We start from the raw sequence: 23,934 nt of genomic DNA, 5'->3' as shown, positions 1-23,934 counted from the left end.
ATGGGCATCACCTTTTACCTCAAATACACAGTGGATTTCTGCTGTTGTGGGCCTTTAACCATCTGTCTGACCTTGTTGTTCACACAGGAGAGAGATGTGACTATCGTGGATCCTCTGGGGAGCCTCGACAACATCATGAGGCAGAGAAAAGTCTCTCCAGATCAGAACTCCTCAAGAAACACCAGCAGAGATCCACAGGGAAGAAATCTCACTGCTGCTCTGACTGTGGGAAACGTTGCAAATCTTCATCAGAACTTAAAATACACCAGAGAACACACACAGGAGAGAAACCTTTTAGCTGTGATCAATGTGGGAAGAGTTTTACTTCATCTAGCAATCTGACTGCACACCAGAGAACACACACAGGAGAGAAACCTTATAGCTGTGATCAATGTGGGAAGAGTTTTGCTAAATCTAGCCATCTGACTGCACACCAGAGAACACACACAGGAGAGAAACCATATAGCTGTGATCAATGTGGGAAAAGTTTTGCTAAATCTAGCCATCTGACTGCACACCAGAGAACACACACAGGAGAGAAACCATATAGCTGTAATCAATGTGGGAAGAGTTTTTGTACATCTGGCTCTCTAACAAAACACTGGAGAACACACACAGGAGAGAAACCATATAGCTGTAATCAATGTAGGAAGAGTTTTTCTACATCTGGCTATCTAACTATACACCATAGAACACACACAGGAGATAATCAGTGCTGTGATCAATGTGGGAAGAGTTTTTCTTCTTCTAGCTATCTAACTATACACCATAGAACACACACAGGAGAGAAACCATATAGCTGTGATCAATGTGGGAAGAGTTTTTCTTCTTCTAGCTATCTAACTATACACCATAGAACACACACAGGAGAGAAACCATATAGGTGTGATCAATGTGGGAAGAGTTTTACTTGGCCAAAAAGCCTGAATATACACAAGCGGACACACACAGGGGAAGAGATACTCTGATACTCTGATCTCTGATTAAACATAAAATACATGAAGGAGTTGTTTCATGATATCAATGAATTAATGTGGAATGTTTTAACATTGTAGTAGGAGTATTTTAATGATGTCACAATGTAGAAGCCTAAACATTTGTCCCTGTGAGGTTAAAGATATCTCCCATTTCCATGTTTTTTTTTAGTTGTGTTAGTTTCCATATCACATACAACCTAATTTCCCCCCTAATCGATATCAGTAGTTTATTGCTACTTGTCAAAACAACAGCGTTTTTGGTGCTTGTGTCCATGGTAAGGACAACTTGGTTTCTGATTGTCTCAAGGTTGGCAGTCAAAAAGTTTTGTGTTTTGTGTTTAGCCAGTGAGTTGCCATGGATCTTATTTTGACTGCATGTTTTTCCGTATTGGAGATGAGTTTTGTTTGGGCTCGTTCCAAGGGGACGAGAGTTCTAGAAGCAAGTGAGTTTTAGGAAGACGAGAGTTCTAGAAGCTAGTGAGTTTTAGGAAGACGAGAGTTCTAGAAGCTAGTGAGTTTTAGGAAGACGAGAGTTCTAGAAGCTAGTGAGTTTTAGGAAGACGAGAGTTCTAGAAGCTAGTGGGTTTTAGGAAGACGAGAGTTCTAGAAGCTAGTGGGGAAGCACGTAGGACGTGAATGTTTCTGTTCTATATGGTACCAGGGAGAGATGACCTCAGGGCCAGACCCTGGTCTCTACACAAAGAGTTAATGTTCCTGTTCTATATGGTACCAGGGAGAGATGACCTCAGGGCCAGACCCTGGTCTCTACACAAAGAGTTAATGTTTCTGTTCTATATGGTACCAGGGAGAGATGACCTCAGGGCCAGACCCTGGTCTCTACACAAAGAGTTAATGTTTCTGTTCTACATGGTACCAGGGAGAGATGACCTCAGGGCCAGACCCTGGTCTCTACACAAAGAGTTAATGTTTCTGTTCTATATGGTACCAGGGAGAGATGACCTCAGGGCCAGAACCTGGTCTCTACACAAAGAGTACTGTTTTTACAGCAGATACTGTCTGCTGAGAATTATAACTATCTTTGATACAAATCTAAACCTTGTGACCCGTTCAATACATCTATTGTCAGTCATGTAGGATGAAAGGAGAGTATCTTGGCTGTAAAAGACCTTTGTACTTTTGTCCTGTGGGTCGACCAGCCATCATTATCGTAGAGCACTCAATTGATTCACTTTATATGTGTACGTTGTATTGACCTGCTCCCTTATTAATAAGTGAATAAAGATTTAGTTAAAGAATAACTCTGACTTGTGTGATAAGTTTTTCTCCTCATTTGATATTAAAGAAGTTAACCACCACATATGGGGATGTTAATCTTCACTTGGTGACATGGCTCCTGACGACCTGGGTAACTGACCTGGCTCCTGATGACCTGGGTAAATGACCTGGCTCCTGACGACCTGGGTAAATGACTTGGCTCCTGACGACCTGGGTAAATGACCTGGGTAAATGACCTGGCTCCTGACGACCTGGGTAAATGACCTGGCTCCTGATGACCTGGGTAAATGACCTGGCTCCTGACGACCTGGGTAAATGACCTGGGTAAATGGTACACGAGGGATCCCTCAAACTTGGAATCTCAGGAAACCAAACTTCGGGAACGGACCCACCTTTGATCTGAGAGGCAGTGAGCCGAGTGGATACCACATCTCAAACGTAGTTAAAAAAAAACAGAAAAGAAAAGCCTCGTAGGCTCTGAATGTGTATTCCTGTGTGAGGGGTGAGGGGACACCTTGGATGTGTGAAGAGGGCCAAGCCAGCTATCTATGTGAACTGGATGAAAACTAGAATCTGTGTTTACTAGTTAAGACCATTTATAATATAGTATAAGCTAGTAAGGTACACCTGTAATTATTCCCAGTATGAGAGGAGTTGCTAGATGTATTAATTAAACCTTTTTCCATAAAGTTAGAGTGAACCAAGGTGGCTGACTAGCTGTTGATGTTGAAGAAGAGTCCCGTCTTCTATATTATACGTCACAGTGGCAGAATCACCTGAAAGACGCACATCGCCATCTGCTGACTGGAGTTGGTATCGCAGTTGAGAAAATACTTTCAGACAAAAAGCTAAAAAGCGACTGCCTCAAAAAACCAACGACTCCCTTTGAAAACGGGCGGTGTGGCATCAGAAACATTTATTATGGTGTAAAAATGTACTACAAAGTGTAGCTAAATAGAATAACTTTGGTCATACCCAGTCAGCACGTGACGTCCAAGGACGTCGAATTATGGGCGATATCAGGTCTGTCTGTTGTGGCCGCTATTTCGCCCCAAAATAGTCATCCCAAATTGGGCTGTGTATAACTATGTAAATGTCTCTCGGACAAGGTGACTTTTAACCATATACACTCTAAAAAGTAAAGGTTCCTGGAGTATCCTTTAGGGGTTCTTCAAATTGAAACTGTGGGGGAACCCCTAAAAGTTATTTGAAGAACCTTTTGTGGGAACCCCTATAAGTTCTTGGAAGAACCCCTTATCAGGGTTCCTCAAAGAACCTTTTGGGGTAATTTTTTTTTAACTCCCTGTCCAGCCTCCCTCCATTATAAAAACATATTTTAATAACAATATTGATTTAAATAATTCATTGTTTATTTAGTGGCACCACAAATGTGAATTAATATTTACCAAACAATTTACCAAACATAACACATTACAAAATGTCAACATTTCTGCAGACATGTCAGACCATAATAAATAATACATTTACTTTGTATAGTGCTTTTCATGACATTTAAATATATATAAATAATGATGTACAATAAAAAACAACATACATTAAAAATGAATCATAGGTAAACTAACAATATTGTAGACTTGATGCTAAATACAGATTTTTCAGCTTTAGTGTGTATATCGTATCCACTTAGTTATGTTAGGAAGTTTGCCATCTTTATGACCGGCCCTGGTAACTTCACCCCAACTTACCCTCTCCCCAGAACACAGTAACATAAGTGTTTTTCTGACATTTTGGGAAATGTAAGGGAAAATAAAAAATACAGCCCTAGCAGAGCCCCAAGTCCCATGGAGACGTCCTCGAGGGCGTGGATGTTCTCCCCATCAAAGGCCAGCGGGATTTCACTCTCATGGTGAAATGGATTTCCACCGATGTGCAGTAAAGGAGTGAAGAGCGGTGAAATATGTGTCAACAAAAGTAAGAAAAGATGAATACACATACAAAGAACATAACAAATGTTCAGCTGTAGTTTTATATCAGCATGCACACCTATGTTTATGAAGAAACAGATGTTTGGTGCATAGGCATACCTTGTCACGGACATAAAGGCCACTCGGGTCCTCATTGAAGAGGTTGGGTAAGAGCAGGATCGCTGCTGTGGTCTCCAGTCCTCGTAAAGTAAAGCAATGACCTAACTACAGTTGCTTATTTTTATTACAAAATACATTAGAGAAAGGGAAGGAATAAGAGCAAATCCCTCTTCTGTATTGTCCTTCGGGGACTGTCAAAATAGCAGGATGATGTCCTCACCCCTGCCTCGCCTCTCTACCTCTGATAGTCCTTGAATTATATTTTTGTCTATATCCATTCCATGGACTTGATTCATTTCTGAGAACATCTCTAAAGATAATTTGCAAACATTTGTGAGCTAATAGATGTCAGTTTGTATTGACTGCTATGTAGGTTAAATGTACACTTCAAATGCAGCTGTCCTACAACATATCTGTACCTTCTTCTTGATCCCAATTGCATTGTGTCCATGTTCTGTCCTATAAGAATTTCAAAGGAAGAGAAAATGTGTCAAAGAATAGTCTTAAAAGCATTAAAACATATATATATATTAGATAAATATTGAAAGATAAATGGCATCCACATACAATATAATGTAAAATAGAAGAACATATTGGAGAAAGCACTAGCCAATACAGTACTGCCATACAGTAACAGTACTGCCATACAGGCCTAATATCACATTTCAAGATATCTTTGTACACAAATTGTTTAATATTTTATCAGGCTGACTTGAAAGATTATACGCAACATTTTGCTGCGTGGCAATACTGTGTTTGGATTCTGAAGGGCATTTATACAAAATAGGTAGTCTAGACACTGTATTAATACCATTATGCATTTAAATCCCATCTACAGCTACCATCTAAGATATTAATTTCCCTCCACAAGGGGGCGTACATGTAAGGTTTCCTAAATGGGATAGTATTGTACATGTAACGTTTCCAAAATGGGATAGTATTGTCCATGTAACGTTTCCAAAATGGGATAGTATTGTCCATGTAACGTTTCCAAAATGGGATAGTATTGTCCATGTAACGTTTCCAAAATGGGATAGTATTGTCCATGTAACGTTTCCAAAATGGGATAGTATTGTACATGTAACGTTTCCAAAATGGGATAGTATTGTCCATGTAACGTTATGCCCCCTTGTGAGTTAATAGTATTGCATGCTGTAGCAGGCTATATAAAGAGGAAGACCTCCATTGACGATTCAGTTCGTTGTAACATCTCGTCTGGACAGGTCACCGTCCTTAGTTAGTTAGTTAGTTAGTTAACGTTAGCTAGTTCATTATCACAAAAGTGAGAACTGCTCTAGATTGGAAACTTACGTTAATGAGTGTAAAGCCATGTTGGCTTTATGGAAACGATATACAATACATGTGAAAGAATATAGTTGAGGGAAATAATCCAAACCTAGTTGTGCCTAGTTAGGACATAACGTTAGCTAGCTAGATAACGGTACTGTACTGTAGCTCATACAACGCCGACGGTCAAACCCGGCTTTCTAATATTTACGGTAATTAGCTATAGTAACGTTATGGAAGCTATTCACAGAAAACCATCATTGTCTTCGTTATTCATTATTATGTTATATTATTATTATAATAAATTATTTCGAGACATATTCAGAGCAAAACATCAACCCAACTTAACCTTTTTAACTTGTTGTCGCATCCAAACTTGTCACCATCGTTTTCAGTTGTAAGTTCACGGAAGAAGAAGTCCAGCAACAACGGAGGTTCCTCGATGAACCCACCTTGTAACAAGTTCTTTGAAGAACCTTTTGGGGCTGTTTTTCATTGACCAAGAACCCTACGGTTCTTAGGGGATCTGAGAACAACTCCAGTTGAACCCTTCATTTTTAGTTGTAGTCGGCTCTATTTACTCTCAGATTCAAACATGCTGGTTAGAATCAACGATCAAGTCAGCTGCTGCTGCTCCAATACAGTATGAGATGAGACAGTGAACTGATGTTGAACCGGGCAGTCAGCTGCTGCTGCTCCAATACAGTATGAGGTGAGACGGTGAACTGACGTTGAACCGGGCAGTCAGCTGCTGCTGCTCCAATACAGTATGAGGTGAGACGGTGAACTGACGTTGAACCGGGCAGTCAGCTGCTGCTGCTCCAATAGAGTATGAGGTGAGACGGTGAACTGACGTTGAACTGGGCAGTCAGCTGCTGCTGCTCCAATACAGTATGAGGTGAGACAGTGAACTGATGTTGAACTGGGCAGTCAGCTGCTGCTGCTCCAATACAGTATGAGGTGAGACGGTGAACTGATGTTGAACTGGGCAGTCAGCTGCTGCTGCTCCAATACAGTATGAGGTGAGACAGTGAACTGATGTTGAACTGGGCAGTCAGCTGCTGCTGCTCCAATACAGTATGAGGTGAGACGGTGAACTGATGTTGAACTGGGCAGTCAGCTGCTGCTGCTCCAATACAGTATGAGGTGAGAAGGTGAACTGACGTTGAACTGGGCAGTCAGCTGCGTATGAGGTGGGACGGTGAACTGATGTCAGTCATTCATTTGGTACTCAGTCTGGTCCATCATTGTTGGTATTGAAAAAGCCTACTGCACATTGTTAGACAGGTCACCGTCCTTAGTTAGTTAGTTAACTTTAGTTAGTTAGTTAACTAAGCTAACGTTGTTACTGCACATTGTGGTAGAAATTCTAACCAATCAGGAGAGACTTTGTCATTTCTTCAAACAATCAACCTTTATTTGATAAGAATTGCAATAATGTAGCTGGTCAGCCCTACACTCTGAGGTGGAAGGCCGAGAGCTCGATGACACAAGGAGTTCAGAAGCCTTATATAGTCAAACTTACTTGTGCACATAGAAAACACGTGATCTTGGTATGTGTCCGTGTGTGGAGAACGAGACAGACTAACTGTGAATTGGTCATCTCGTTCTGTAGCAACAGCTAGTTATTCTAGTTTTCCAGTGAGGTGTCAAAACAACAGTAAATCACTCTAGACACAGTTCCTCTGAAGTAGATCAATGGTTCCCCGAATTGGGGCAAGCAAGCGTCTTTGGCCTGTTTGTCTAGAGGGTGTGTCTAGAGCTAGTCTGGAGATAAATCAGATCCAGACTGAACTGTGTGATGTAGTAGGGAGTTGTAGTTTCTCTAGAGATAAATCAGATCCAGACTGAACTGTGTGATGTAGTAGGGAGTTGTAGTTTCTCTAGAGATAAATCCGACCCAGACTGAACTGTGTGATATAGTAGGGAGTTGTAGTTTCTCTATAGATAAATCATAAATCAGATCCAGACTGAACTGTGTGATGTAGTAGGGAGTTGTAGTTTCTCTATAGATAAATCATAAATCAGATCCAGACTGAACTGTGTGTAGGGAGTTGTAGTTTCCAACAGGCCAATATTCAACATAGTTTAGCGCATAAAATGTAATTATCTACAATGACCATTATCCATTGCCTTGTCTGTGTTTCTTTTACACCTGCTATGTAAGAGAGACAGAAGAATGCACAATAGCCATTGCAATCTGGTATCCTTGGGACATCCCTACCTAAACCCTAACCTTAACCTATCCCAATCCTAACCCCTGACCTTAACCCCTGCCCTTAACCATTTTAAATGTCAACTTTAATGGGCTAGGGACGTCCCAAAGATGTATCTCTACCTGAAAATACACGATCTAAGTGATTGATAGTTGGTATTCAGCAGTCATAAAGTCTTATTTACTTGAATGAACTACTAAAATAGTGATTTTGTCAGAGCACAGACAGCAGCTCTACACTTTATTGACTGACTGATCCATTCATCCTTCCATCCCTCCTCAGCCTTCCTCTCCTCTGAAGACCCAGTGAGGGTGGAGCTCAGTCAGAGAGCTGTTGAGGGAGTGGTTAGGAAGGACACTTCTACAGCCAGAGAGCTATTATGAAGGTAATTTGTGTAGAATGTACTTTTCCCCACTCATTCACCCCACCTCTTTACGTTGCTTATTTATATTCAGTGGCCTGACTGCGTCCAGACTGTCAAAGGCCCATCCTGGTAGATCTGAACCGAATTCAGCTTGGAGTGATCAGATGACAGAAGTCACATTTAGGTGCCAGGTGTAACTGAGGCCATAGATGCTCCATATCCATTACTTTTAATGTTTTATATAATATGACTAAAAGTGTTTATTTCTGTGTTGCAGGGGCAGTCAAGAAATGGAATGGCAAGGCCACAGAACATGACATAAGCAGAGCTGTGGGAGACCACCTCAAGCCCCTGGTAGAGCCGGGGGTGGAGTTTACCACTCCACCAGGCCTTCAGCAGGCTGGAAAAGTGGGATTGATACTGATTTTCATACTAAGATGGACCAAGAGTCTGTTGATATTTTTAAATCAAGCTTTATTTATACAGCACATCTCAGACATGGATGCAACACAATGGCTTCACAGAAAAAAAACTAAGAAAATAAACAAATATTTAGTACACAACAAACATAAGAATAACAACTGAAAGACTAATGAACATTGCAAGGAAATGCCATTGATTAAAAAATAAACAATATGATGCTATATCCAACCCAACCCAAAATATAAGCTTGTTTTTTAGGAGGGGTTCTGAAAGACACTATGAAAGTGTCTGAAAGTACACTGAAAGTTGACTAGCAACAACAACTAGGACCTAAAAGACACCCACCATGAGACCCACTAAATCTGCCCAAAAAGAGGAAAACAAAAGAAAAACCCACACCAAACTTAAAGACAGGACGCAAACTAAAAAGGTGGATCGACTAAAGGTGTTGACTCTCCACATCTATCAAGACAACTGGAGCACTGGGCCAGACACTCTTAAATAGAACCTGGACCAGCTCAGGTGAAACACCTTCCCACTAACGAGATGGACAAGTCAGCACAGGTGTAACACATACTGACTAACAAGGTGACACCAATCAGTACTCCCAAGACACATTTCAGTTGTACAATCAATCAATCAATCAAACAAATGTATTTATAAAGCCCTTCTTACATCAGCTGATGTCACAGAGTACTGTACAGAAACCCAGCCTAAAACCCCAAACAGCAAGCAATGCAGGTGTAGAAGCTAGGAAAAACTCCCTAGAAAGACCAGAACCTAGGAAGAAACCTAGAGAGGAACCAGGCTCTGAGGGGTGGCCAGTCCTCTCCTAAAACTCACTACTTTCTAGAACTCTCGTCTTCCTAAAACTCACTGTTCTAGATCGCTCATCCCCTTGGAATGAGCCCAAACAAAACTCAAATCAAATTGTATTAGTCACATGTGCAGATACAACACTGGAACTCTTACTTACGAGCCCCCAACAGTGCAGTTTAAAAAAAATACAGAAAAGAATAAGAGATAAAACTAATATCCAACACAGAAAAACGTGTCAAAATAAATTGTGATCATGGTAACTCACTGGCTAAATGCAAAACACAAATCTATTTGACTGCCCACCCTTGATAATCAGCAACCAAGTTGTCCTTACCACAGACATGTCTGATTTCAAGAGGAAACTCCTGCAATATCCGTAGTAACTTTACACTGCGGAGCTTCTCTCTCTTTTCAGGGTTCACTAGATAGGCATGTTGTTGGATATAAAAGCAGGGTAACAATGTCAATATAAATGTACCCAAAAATGGTCAGCTGGTTGCATGAATAACTATGAGTACTAAATGTTACATAATTGTAAATATGAATTATCAAAACCAAATGTACACCCCTTTGTTAATATGTATTGGCAATAATTAACTTAATGGTGAGGCATGGAATAATAAAACATTTTGTCAGGCTGAATGTTTGAATATATGAGGTGATTTGAGTCATGCTTCTTCAGTAGTGGAATAAAGACAATTAGCACTTGAATGTTGTCAAGAAATACTGGAGTGATGTGAGATTGTTAATAAAATTGATTATAGACTAATTTATATTATTATTATTACATTTTTTTTCATTGAAAAAACGACCTGAAAAGACATATTTTCAACTTTCAATTTCAACTACATTCTTTTGAATTACATTTTGCTAAATGGGAATAGTGCAATATCAAAACACAGTTTTAATGTGTCCAAATCAATAACCAATATGCAGAAACAGTTTGGGATAAATTGAAAACCTAAACATTTTGGAGTGTTTCATTGTGATTCCAGTGGGTCACTAACGTGGTAAACAGCTAGCTACATTGTGATTCCAGTGGGTCACCAACGCGGTAAACAGCTAGCTACATTGTGATTCCAGTGGGTCACCAACGTGGTAAACAGCTAGCTACATTGTGATTCCAGTGGGTCACTAACGTGGTAAACAGCTAGCTACATTGTGTTTCCAGTGGGTCACCAACGTGGTAAACAGCTAGCTACATTGTGATTCCAGTGGGTCACCAACGTGGTAAACAGCTAGCTACATTGTGATACCAGTGGGTCACCAACGTGGTAAGTGTAACACAACTCTTTTTTTGTTAGTAACTTTTTGTTAAATCACATAAATAGTAACTCTTTCAATTCAGAGCCTGGATTTTTTCCCTGAGGGTAAAATCAATTGAACAGGGGGCAAACATTTAGGGTTCTACATTGACATTCATTAAAATACTCCTACTACAATGTTAAAATAATCTACATTGTGACATTATTTAATTATTTAATTGATATCATGAAAAAACTCCTTCATGTATTTTCTGATGTTTGCTCAGGTTTCTCTCCTGTGTGTGTTCTCTGGTGTAATGTCAGATGGCCAGATTGACAAAAACTCTTCCCACATTGATCACAGATGTACGGTTTCTCTCCTGTGTGTGTTCTCTGGTGCACTTTCAGATCACTAGATTGACAAAAACTCTTCCCACATTGATCACAGCTATAAGATTTCTCTCCTGTGTGTGTTCTCTGGTGTAAAGTCAGCTGGCCAGATTGACTAAAACTCTTACCACATTGATCACATCTATAAGGTTTCTCTCCTGTGTGTGTTCTCTGGTGTAATGTCAGATGGTCAGATCTAGTAAAACTCTTCCCACATTGATCACAGCTATACGATTTCTCTCCTGTGTGTGTTCTCTGGTGTAAAGTCAGAGAGCCAGATCTAGTAAAACTCTTCCCACATTGATCACAGCTATATGGTTTCTCTCCTTTGTGTGTTCTCTGGTGTAAAGTCAAAGAGCCAGATGCAGTAAAACTCTTCTCACATTGACCACAGCTATAAGATTTCTCTCCTGTGTGTGTTCTCTGGTGCACTGTCAGATCACTAGATTGACAAAAACTCTTCCCACATTGATCACAGCTATAAGGTTTCTCTCCTGTGTGTATTCTCTGGTGCACTGTCAGATCTCTAGATGCACCTAAACTCTTCCCACATTGACCACAGCTATAAGGTTTCTCTCCTGTGTGGATTCTCTGATGAATTTTAATGTCTGATGAGGAGGTGAATCTCTTCCCACAGTCAGAGCAGCAGTGAGTTCTCTTCCCTGTGGATCTCTGCAGGAGTTTCTTGAGGTGTTCTGATCTGGAGAGACTCTTCTCTGCCTCGTCAGCATCATGAGGTTGTTGAGGCTCCCCAGAGGATCCACGATAGTCCCGTATCTCTCCTGTGCGAACAACAAAGTCAGATGATTAAAGGCCCACAACAGTGGAAATCCACTGTAAAAGGTGATGCCAACAGCGTAGCCATGATGTTGTACAACAATTGACGTCTGTAATGAATGTTAAAATTATTTGACAATTGTCTTAAAATGAGCAAGAATAGTCATATTTTAGTAGTAACATCGATGATTGTAGGCTAGAAATAAGTTATTCATGTTGTTGAAACTAAGCACTGTGCCAGACGACTTTTGGTCTCCAATATAAGCCCCTTTCTGTGTTTAATAAAATTGCGGCACGAGGGCGATTCACATGCAATTTGGTTGTAGAAACTCCTCCCTGCTAATGAGGAAACCGACAGTTATGGATGTAGTATATCTGTCTGGAGCAAAACTGGTGAGCAAAGATTTTAGTTTTTCACAGTGTATTCTGAATGTGAATGGGGGAAAACTCAGGGGAGTAACCTCCATTTCCAGGTTGCTTATGAGTGCATTTCACACTACTTTGGATTATAATTGTAAGGCTCGTTTGAATGTCCTGTGTAATATAATGTTTGCTACAGTATTAAGAAATATGTTTAATTATTGAAGAATCGCGTTAATGACAGTATCTATTTGGGTGTTGTCAATAAAGTTATGATTTTTTAAATGTATTTTTAATTACATTTTTTCCCCACCTTTATTTAACCAGGTGGCCAGTTGAGAACAAGTTCTCATTCACAACTGCGACTTATAGATGACCTGGAGCCAGTGGGTTTAGCGATGAATATGTAGCGAGGACCAGCCAACGAGAGCATACAGGTCGCAGCGGTGGGTGGTATATGGGGCTTTGGTGACAAAACGGATGACACTGTGATAGACTCCATCCAGTTTGCTGAGTAGAGTGTTGGAGGCTATTTTGTAAATGACATCGCCAAAGTCAAGGATCGGCAGGATAGTCAGTTTTACGAGGGTATGTTTGGCAGCGTGAGTGTAGGAGGCTTTGTTGTGAAATAGGAAGCAGATTCTTGATTTAATTTGGGATTGGAGATGTTTAATGTGAGTCTGGAAGGAAAGTTTACAGTCTAAACAGACACCTAAGTATTTGTAGTTGTCCACATATTCTAAGTCAGAACCGTCCAGAGTAGTGATGCTAGTCGGGCGGATGAGGGCAGCGATCGGTTGAAGAGCATGCATTTAGTTTTACTAGCGTTTAAGAGCAGTTGGAGGCCACGGAAGGAGAGTTGTATGACATTGAAGCTCATTTGGAGGTTTGTTAACACAGTGTCCAAAGAAGGGCCAGATGTATACAGAATGGTGTCGTCTGCGTCGAGGTGGATCAGAGAATCACCCGCAGCAAGAGCGACATCGTTGATATATACAGAGAAAAGAGTCAGCCCGAGAATTGAACCCTGTGGCACCCCATAGAGACTACCAGAGGTACAGACAACAGGTCCTCCGATTTGACACACTGAACTCTGTCTGAGAAGTAGTTGGTGAACCAGGCGAGGCAGTCATTTGAGAAACCAAGGCTGTTGAGTCTGCCGATAAGAATGTGGTGATTGACAGAGTCGAAAGCCTTGCCTTAACCTTTATCACTAGACACCTCATAGTGAGCTACAGGTAGGAATCAGCAATGAATCCCAATATTAGACACCTCTGGGGAGGGGTGTCAGCAACATTTAAAAAAATATATACAGTGGGGAGAACAAGTATTTGATACACTGCCGATTTAGCAGGTTTTCCTACTTACAAAGCATGTAGAGATCTGTAATTTTACACTTCAACTGTGAGAGACGGAATCTAAAACAAAAATCCAGAAAATCACATTGTATGATTAACTTCTTGCGACTATAGGGGGTGCTGTTTTCTCATTAGCATAATTTGCATTACAGATTAAACGGCTTCCTACTCAATTCTTGCTCGTACAATATGCATATTATTACTATTATTGGATAGAAAACACTCTCTAGTTTCTATAGCCGTTGGAATTTTGTCTCTGAGTGAAACAGAACTCAATCTACAGCACTTTTCATGATAGGGAGTCAGATTTCAAACATTTTGGCCACTGATCTGGAGTCAGTTTAAAGCTCACTGTAAATGCTATGGAGAAACAGACACTGCTTACGTCTCCCCCTGGATGTCAGTGCGTGATGACGCTTTGAATGGTGTCGATTGCGCAATCAGTTTCTCTATAAGACACCAAATAGCGGAAGTAGCTTCCCTTTGCTGCCTGCGCCTTGCGCGCGAAGGACATCGGACTCGCCTCCTTCCAAGCGTTAGTTTAGCCAGTAATATTTCTCCGGTCATGTTTTTACCCGTTATAGGTGTTAACAGCATCATAAGGTAGTTAATTTGAACCGTTGTATAGCAATTTATATCCTTTTAGTGCGATTTTGAGGCATTGCTTTGTTGTGCACTTTGAAGCGCTGGGCACATTTCGGGGTCCCGGTCGTCCGTTAGTGGGCATTTCGACGGACAAGTGGACATCTTTCGACCAAAAGAAGATTAGACCCAAGAAAGGATTCTTGGCCCAAGATTCTGATGGAAGAACAGCTCACAGTAAGAACAATTTATGATGATAAATCGTGTTTCTGTCGAAAAATGTTAAACGCTTACGCCGCCATTTTGTTTTGTATAGCTTCGCTTGGCGCAACCTGTATTGAAAAGTAAGGATAATTTAAAAAATGTAAATCAGCGATTGCATTAAGAACTAATTTGTCTTTCGATTCCTGTCAACCCTGTATTTTTTAGTCAAGTATATGATTAGCTATTGATTAAACTAGATCACTCAAAGATGGCGACCGACATTTCCAGGCTTGTTTTGCTACTATTTTCATTGTATAACCACGTTTTTTTATGGCTAAATATGCACATTTTCGAACAAACTGTATATGTATGTTGTAATATGATGTTACAGGAGTGTCATCTGAAGAATTCTGAGAAGGTTAGTGAAAAAATTTATATATTTTGGCGATGATACAATATCGCTCTCTTTGGCTAGAATCAGTGCTCGGGTAACGTTTGCGTATGTGGTATGCTAATATAACGATTTATTGTGTTTTCGCCGTAAAACACTTAGAAAATCTGAAATGTTGTCTGAATTCACAAGATCTGTGTCTGTCCATTGCTATGTGCTGTGTATTTTTAAGAAATGTTTTATGATGAGTAAATTGGTAATACACGTTGCTGTCTGTAGTAATTCTAGGAGCTTTGGTGAGATTTGTGATGCTGGCTGCAATGGCAAACTATGATTTATACCTGAAATATGCACATTTTTCTAACAAAACCTATCCTATACCATAAATATGTTATCAGACTGTCATCTGATGAGGTTTTTTCTTGGTTAGTGGCTATCAATATCTTAGTTTAGCCGAATTGGTGATAGCTACTGGTGTTGAGAGAAAATGGTGGACAAAGAAAAATTGTGATTTTTGCTAACTTGTTTAGCTAATAGATTTACATATTGTGTCTTCCCTGTAAAACACTTTAAAAATCTGAAATGGTGGCTTTATTCACAAGATCTGTATCTTTCATTAGGTGTCTTGGACTTGTGATGTAATGATATTTAGATGCTACTATTTAATTGTGACGCTATGCTAGCGATGCTAATCAGTGTGGGGGGGGGGGGGGGGGGGTGCTCCCGGATCCGGGGTAGAGGCTCGTTAGAGGTTAAGTAATTAATTTGCATTTTATTGCATGACATAAGTATTTGATCACCTACCAACCAGTAAGAATTCCGGCTCTCACAGACCTGTTAGTTTTTCTTTAAGAAGCCCTCCTGTTCTCCACTCATTACCTGTATTAACTGCACCTGTTTGAACTCGTTACCTGTATAAAAGACACCTGTCCACACACTCAATCAAACAGACTCCAACCTCTCCACAATGGCCAAGACCAGAGAGCTGTGTAAGGACATCAGGGATAAAATTGTAGACCTGCACAAGGCTGGGATGGGGTACAGGACAATAGGCAAGCAGCTTGGTGAGAAGGCAACAACTGTTGGCGCAATTATTAGAAAATGGAAGAAGTTCAAGATGACGGTCAATCACCCTCGGTCTGGGGCTCCATGCAAGATCTCACCTCGTGGGGCATCAATGATCATGAGGTAGGTGAGGGATCAGCTCAGAACTACACGGCAGGACCTGGTCAATGACCTGAAGAGAGCTGGGACCACAGTCTCAAAGAAAACCACACTACGCAGTCATGGATTAAAATCCTGCAGCGCACGCAAGGTCCCCCTGCTCAAGCCAGCGCATGTCCAGGCCCGTCTGAAGTTTGCCAATGACCATCTGGATGATCCAGAGGAGGAATGGGAGAAGGTCATGTGGTCTGATGAGACAAAAATAAAGCTTTTTGGTCTAAACTCCACTCGCCGTGTTTGGAGGAAGAAGAAGGATGAGTACAACCCCAAGAACACCATCCCAACCGTGAAGCATGGAGGTGGAAACATCATTCTTTGGGGATGCTTTTCTGCAAAGGGGACAGGACGACTGCACCGTATTGAGGGGAGGATGGATGGGGCGATGTATCGCGAGATCTTGGCAAACAACCTCCTTCCCTCAGTAAGAGCATTGAAGATGGGTCGTGGCTGGGTCTTCCAGCATGACAACGACCCGAAACACACAGCCAGGGCAACTAAGGAGTGGCTCCGTAAGAAGCATCAAGGTCCTGGAGTGGCCTAGCCAGTCTCCAGACCTGAACCCAATAGAAAATCTTTGGAGGGAGCTGAAAGTTCGTATTGCCCAGCGACAGCCCCGAAAACTGAAGGATCTGGAGAAGGTCTGTATGGAGGAGTGGGCCAAAATCCCTGCTGCAGTGTGTGCAAACCTGGTCAAGAACTACAGGAAACACATGATCTCTGTAATTGCAAACAAAGGTTTCTGTACCAAATATTAAGTTCTGCTTTTCTGATGTATCAAATACTTATGTCATGCAATAAAATGCAAATTAATTACTTACAAATCATACAATGTGATTTTCTGGATTTTTGTTTCAGATTCCGTCTCTCACAGTTGAAGTGTACCTATGATAAAAAATTACAGACCTCTACATGCTTTGTAAGTAGGAAAACCTGCAAAATCGGCAGTGTATCAAATACTTGTTCTCCCCCCTGTAGAAGTAGGACTAGTCTACCCGACAACACAAATAGAAGTCGGACTAGTCTACCCGACAACACAAATAGAAGTCGGACTAGTCTACCCGACAACACATATAGAAGTAGACTAGTCTACCCGACAACACATATAGAAGTAGACTAGTCTACCTGGTTACACATATAGAAGTAGGACTAGTCTACCTGGTTACACATATAGAAGTAGGACTAGTCTACCTGGTTACACATATAGAAGTAGGACTAGTCTACCTGGTTACACATATAGAAGTAGGACTAGTCTACCTGACAACACATATAGAAGTAGAACTAGTCTACCTGGTTACACATATAGCAGGAGGACTAGTCTACCCGACAACACAAATAGATTTAGGACTAGTCTACCCGGTTACACATATAGAAGTAGGACTAGTCTACCCGACAACACATATAGAAGTAGGACTAGTCTACCCGACAACACATATAGAAGTAGGACTACTCTACCCGACAACACATATAGAAGTAGGACTAGTCTACCTGGTTACACATATAGAACTAGGACTAGTCTACTTGGTTACACATATAGAAGTAGGACTAGTCTACCTGTCCTGAGCACAAATGTAGATCTATATAATGTCAAAACACCTGATTACTTCTTATCCCTTTCACAAATAGCCTACAGCTGTGTCGGTCGAGAACTCACAGGCACGGGAAACCGAGGGCCCAGAATATTTTATACAATGTTTCAAGTTCGTTATAGACAGGCCATGTGATTTATAGGACAGTTATTAGCAATGTTTTTATTTGTTGGCTTTATGTCGGCTATTTTTACATAGTTGGCATCTAGAATTCATCCATGATGTCATAATGGCAATAAAAGTTATTTAGATTTGTATAATTTTCATTTAGATAGAATGTAGATTAATCACAGACAATGATTTTGAGATACTATTATAAATTAAATGAAACTGCTATAGCCTAGAAACCTGGTTAAACTATCATTATGACATCATGGATGAATTCTAGAATATACTATATATCCTAGAAACCTGGTTAAAATATCATTATGACATCATGGATGAATTCTAGAATATACTACACTGCTTAAAAAAATAAAGGGAACACTAAAATAACACATCCTAGATCTGAATGAATTAAATATTCTTATTAAATACTTTTTTCTTTACATAGTTGAATGTGCTGACAACAAAATCGTTTAACCAGGTTCATAACACATACAGTTACGCATAATTAGATGCTACTTGTTACACTACAATGACCATAATGCACTGCGTGTCTACTTGTCTTGTCTGTTTATTTTACACCTGCTTTTTAAAAAAAGAATAATGCAAGATAGTCAATGCTATTTGGGATCCTTGGGACATCCCTAACCTAGGAAGAACACTTCTACAGCCAGAGAGGTGAGAGGTCACACATGGTTTAGATGGTAAATATTTATGTCCCCTTAGTGGTTTATCACGTAAGCAAAAGGGAATATGTTCCATCATCCATGTTTATTTACATTACATTAGTACAAATTGTCCACTAATATTGGTGTAATTTCAAATCCCTTTTGGCTGTATGAAAGTTCATTTCCCCTCAGGCACACATTTGTTCTTTGATATGAAGGTCATTTGTGTAAAATGTACTTTCCCCACTCATTCACCCCATGTCTTTACATTGCTTATGCATATTCGGTGGCCTGACTGCATCCAGACTATGTCAAAGGCCCATCCTGTTAGATCTGAACCTAATGCAGCTTGGAGTGATCAGATGACAGAAGTCACATTTAGGTGCCAGGTGTAACTGAGGCCATAGATGCTCCATATCCATTACTTTGAGTGTTTTATATAATATGACTAAATGTGTTTCTGTGTTGCAGGGGCAGTCAGGAAATGGAACAGCAAGGCCACAGAACATGACATAAGCAGAGCTTTGGGAGACCACCTCAAGCCCCTGGTAGAGCCGGGGGTGGTGTTTACCACTCCACCACACCTTCAGCAGGCTGGAAAAGTGATACTGATTTTTATATTAAGATGGACCAAGAGTCTGTTGATTGTCAGTCATTGGGTTCATTTGTTTCGCAATATGTTAAATTCAAATCAAGCTTTAATTACACAGCACATGTCAGACATGGATGCAACACAATGGCTTCACAGGAAAAAACAAGGAGAAATATTTAATAGATAAACATTAGAGGATAAAAAAACAGAAGACAACAACTGATAACTGAAAGACTAATGAACATTGTAATGAATGAACAAGGAAATGCCATTGATTCAAATATAAACAATATGATGCTATATCCAACCCAACCCAAAATATAAGCTTGTTTTTTTAGGAGGGGTTCTGAAAGACATTATGGGGGTGTCTACTGGAAGTTGACTAGTAACAACAACTGGGACCTAAAACACACCCACCATGAGACCCACTAAATCAGCCCAAGAAGAGGAAAACAAAAAGAAAAACCCACACCAAACTTACAGACAGGAAGCAAACCAAAAAGGTGGAGCAACTAAAGGTGTTGACTCTCCACATCTATCAAGACAACTGGAGCACTGGGCCAGACACTCTTAAATAGAACCTGGATCAGCTCAGGTGAAACACCTTCCCACTAACGAGATGGACAAGCCAGCACAGGTGTAACACATACTGACTAACGAGGTGACACCAATCAGTGCTTCCTACGTACTAACGAGCTATACGTGCTGAAGTCCAACCTCAAAACATAAATGGAAAAACCAAAAACTGTAACACCTTAAGAGAATGCTCACCACCAACAGAAAACAACTTCCATGTCACATTATTATCAACTACAATGCTTCACCATCACCAATATAAACATGGTGTCTGTCTAACAACAATTAAAAACAATATTTATTTTTCCCACAAAGAAACCTAAAACTCACTAGCTTCTAGAACTCTCGTCTTCCTAAAACTCACTAGCTTCTAGAACTCTCGTCCCCTTGAAACGAGCCCCAACAAAACTCATCTCCAATACGGAAAAACAGTCAAAATAAATTGTGATCCATGGCAACGCGCTGGCTAAACGCAAAACACGAAACATTTTGACTGCCCCCCTTGAGACAATCAGCAACCAGGTTGTTCTCACCACAGACATGTCTGATTTCAAGAGGAAACTCCTGCAATATCCGTAGTAACTTTCCACCTCACTGCGGAGCTTCTCTCTCTTTTCAGAGTTCACTAGATAGGCATGTTGTTGGATCGGGACCCAGTCCCCAATGTCATGCTCTAGTACATTTGGGTTGGCACATCTGAGAATTAACCTTGATATTCTAAAAGCAGGGCAACAATGTCAATATAATTATCAGTTGGTTGCATAAATAATTATCATTACCAAATGTAACATGAAATGTAAATATGAAATATTTGGTTGCATAGTTGCTTGGTAGGATAGCCCAATGTCAAAACACAGTTTTAACATGTCCAAATCAATAACCAATATGCAGAAACAGTTTGGGATAAATTGAAAACCTAACGTGTGGTATATACACAAACATCTGCCACAATAATAATATTTTTTAAAACAAGCTCCTTATAAACTGCACAAGCACCAGAAACGCTGTTGTTTTGACAAGTAGCAATAGATCACTGATATCGATTAGGGGGGAAAATCAGGTTGTAGGTGCTGTTGAAACTAACACAACTAAAAAAACACATGGAAATGGGAGATATATTTTACCTCACTGGTTAGAGACAGTCAGCTACATATTGGAGTGATGCATTTAAATGTAGGGGTCGCTAAACAAAGGAACACAACACTTATTTGTCATAACTCATCGATATTATGTTGAAATCAGTTGATTCTGGGAATAATGTGTACATCACTGGTTAGAGGACAACTCTTTTTTTGTTAGTCACTTTGTGTTAAATCACATAAATAGTACTCTTTCAATTCAGAGCCTGGATTTCCCCCAATGAGCCTAATATCCATATCATGTTGAAACCAATTGATAAGGGGGCAAACGTTTAGGGTTCTACATTGTGACATTCTGACTGACTGACTGCAGAGTATATTAATATACTATATATTAAAACATTCTACATTGAGACATTAAAATACTCCTACTACAATGTTAAAACATTCTACATTGTGACATTATTTCATTGATATCATGAAACAACTCCTTCATATATACATTTTCTGATATTTGATCAGAGATCTTTTATCAGATTATCTCTAGTCACAGCTAAGAGGTTTCTCTCCTGTGTGTGTTCTATGGTGTGTAGTTAGATAGCCAGAAGAAGTAAAACTCTTCCCACATTGACCACAGCTATAAGGTTTCTCTCCTGTGTGTATTCTCTGGTGCACTGTCAGATCTCCAGATTGACTAAAACTCTTCCCACATTGACCACAGCTATAAGATTTCTCTCCTGTGTGTATTCTCTGGTGCACTGTCAGATCTCCAGATTGACTAAAACTCTTCCCACATTGACCACAGCTATAAGATTTCTCTCCTGTGTGTGTTCTCTGATGAATTTTAAAGCCTGATGAGGTGAATCTCTTCCCACAGTCAGAGCAGTAGTGAATTCTCTTCCCTGTGGGTCTCTGCAGGTGTTTCTTGAGAGGTTTCTCTCCTGTGTGTGTTCTCTGGTGTAGAGTCCGATGGTAAGATCGACCAAAACTCTTCCCACAGTGATCACAGCTATAAGGTTTCTCTCCTGTGTGTGTTCTCTGGTGTAGAGTCAGAGTGCTAGATTGACCAAAACTCTTCCCACATTGATCACAGCTATAAGGTTTCTCTCCTGTGTGTATTCTCTGGTGTACAATAAGATGGCCAGATGTAATAAAACTCTTCCCACAGTGATCACAGCTATAAGGTTTCTCTCCTGTGTGTGTTCTCTGATGAATTTTAAAGCCTGATGAGGTGAATCTCTTCCCACAGTCAGAGCAGTAGTGAGTTCTCTTCCCTGTGGGTCTCTGCAGGTGTTTCTTGAGGAGTCCTGATCTGGAGAGACTCTTCTCTGCCTTGTCAGCATCATGAGGTTGTTGAGGCTTCCCAGAGGACCCACAATAGTCACGTCTCTCTCCTGTGTGAACAACAAAGTCAGATGATTAAAGGCCCACAACAGCAGAAATCCACTGTAAAAGGTGATGCCAACAGCGTAGCCATGATGTTGTACAACAATTGATGTCTGTAATGAATGTAATGATTATTTGACATTTGTCTTAAAATGAGCAACAATAGTCATATTTTGTCTTGTTTTCACATTAGTAGTAACAACTAAGATTGTAGACTAGAAATAAGTTATTCATGTTGTTGAAACTCTAAGCAGTGTGCCAGACGACTTTTGGTCTCCAATATAGGCCCCTTTCTGTGTTTAATAAAATTGTATGTAGTATATCTGGTAATGAGGAAACCGATAGTTATGGATGTAGTATATCTGCCTGGAGCAAAACTGGTGAGCAAAGATTTTAGTTTCTCACAATGTAATCTGAATGTGAATATGGGAAAACTCAGGGGAGTAACCTCCATGTCCAGGTTGCTTATGAGTGCATTTCACACTACTTTGGATTATAATTGTAACGCTCGTTTGAATGTCCTGTTTAATATAATGCTTGTGTCATCATCGCAAATCAACCGCTTTGTACTTAAAAAACACTTCAACCAGTAAAATGTTCATCAGCCTGACAATGAGGGTTTGTACAAATTGGCCCATAACTTCACCAAACAATAATATAGACCGACTGTAGGACCCATAACTTCACCTAACAATAACATAGACCTACTGTAGGACCCATAACTTCACCTAACAACAACAGACCTACTGTAGGACCCATAACTTCACCTAACAACAACATAGACCTACTGTAGGACCCATAACAACAACATAGACCTACTGTAGGACCCATAACTTCACCTAACAACAACATAGATCTACTGTAGGACCCATAACTTCACCTATCAACAACAGACCTAGGATTATAAATCGTTTAATAATTCAGGTGAAACATGGAAACTAAAATGTCTGCCATGACATTTCATAACCAGATAATTTTGTGAATAATCCCACTAGACCCATAACTTCACCAAACAACAAATAAAGGAAAATAGCTCTGTGTGTTGGACAACAGCCTATCCATCAAGGAACAGTTCTCTACACATTATGAGCTAAGTATCTGTGTCCAAACAGACTAACGAGACCCTACTGTAAATCAAGCAGACAATAACATTATAAACACCAATTTGTTAGGGATGTTGGATCCAACGTGGAGCACGGCATAACTGTCTTTACCAGAGTAATGAATGAAGAAGCACTTTGGTTGTTGTTGCATGTCGTAATGTTTGTCATGTGACTGTCATTCAGAAAATGATTTCCTGGATCAGCTGATGATGACATGTGACTAATTAAACAGCTACAGTATTAAGAATTATGTGTAATTATTGAAGAACCGCGTTAATGACAATATCAATTTGAGTGTTGTCAATAAAGCTAAGATTAAAAAATATATATATTTCACCTTTATTTAACCAGGTAGGCCAGTTGAGAACAAGTTCTTATTTACAACTGCGACCTGACCAAGATAAAGAAGTGCGACAAAAACAACAGAGTTACATACACTTGAGATAAACAAAAGTAGAGTCAATAACACAACAGAAAAATCTATATACAGTGTGTGCAAATGGAGTAGGGAGGTAAGGCAATAAATAGGCCATAGTAGTGAAGTAATTACAATTTAGCAAATTAACACTGGAGTGATAGATGTGCAGATGATGTGCAAGTAGAAATACTGGTGTGCAAAAGAGCAGAAAAAGTATAAAAAAACATGGGGATGAGGTAGGCAGTTGGATGGGCTATTTACAGATGGGCTGTGTACAGCTGCAGCGATCGGTAAGCTGCTCAGATAGCTGATGCTTAAAGTTAGTGAGGGAGATATAAGTCTCCAACTTCAGCGATTTTTGCAATTCGTTCCAGTCATTGGCAGCAGAGAACTGGAAGGAAAGGCGGCCAAAGAGGTGTTGGTTTTGGGGATGACCAGTGAGATATACTTCCTGGAGCGCGTGCTATGGGTGGGTGTTGCTATGGTGACCAGTGAGATATACCTCCTGGAGTGCATGCTATGGG

The 23,934-nt window shown here is 40.2% G+C and overlaps 3 protein-coding genes and 1 long non-coding RNA gene across 7 annotated transcripts in view; 2 read left to right on the top strand and 2 right to left on the bottom strand.

The window, feature by feature from the left end:
• The window catches only part of LOC139546870 (zinc finger protein ZFP2-like), a 116,315-nt gene that overhangs the window by 21,905 nt on the left and 70,476 nt on the right, over positions 1-23,934 (top strand). The gene's annotated exons all lie outside the window — the stretch shown is intronic.
• Positions 1-23,934, top strand: part of LOC139547049 (zinc finger protein 180-like) — a 74,627-nt gene that overhangs the window by 2,717 nt on the left and 47,976 nt on the right. Inside the window, exon 2 of one of the 2 annotated variants that reach the window (XM_071356107.1) lies at positions 88-2,208. The exons of the other annotated variant lie outside the window; for it this stretch is intronic. Coding sequence (XP_071212208.1) covers positions 88-968 — 881 coding nt within the window. The 3' untranslated portion in view covers positions 969-2,208. Of the gene's footprint in view, positions 1-87; positions 2,209-23,934 lie in introns of those variants that run through there. 2 annotated transcript variants of the gene reach the window in all.
• The window catches only part of LOC139546711 (zinc finger protein ZFP2-like), a 112,739-nt gene that overhangs the window by 55,561 nt on the left and 33,244 nt on the right, over positions 1-23,934 (bottom strand). The gene's annotated exons all lie outside the window — the stretch shown is intronic.
• Positions 18,933-21,891, bottom strand: LOC139547669 (uncharacterized). The gene is made up of 2 exons (XR_011669579.1): positions 19,495-21,891; positions 18,933-19,452 (listed from the first exon to the last, which is right to left on the bottom strand). It is a non-coding gene; the product is annotated as an uncharacterized lncRNA (long non-coding RNA).

Source organism: Salvelinus alpinus, chromosome 2 (assembly GCF_045679555.1).
Source record: "Salvelinus alpinus chromosome 2, SLU_Salpinus.1, whole genome shotgun sequence".
NCBI lineage: Eukaryota > Metazoa > Chordata > Actinopteri > Salmoniformes > Salmonidae > Salvelinus > Salvelinus alpinus.
This window is presented reverse-complemented; position numbering and strand designations above follow the sequence as displayed.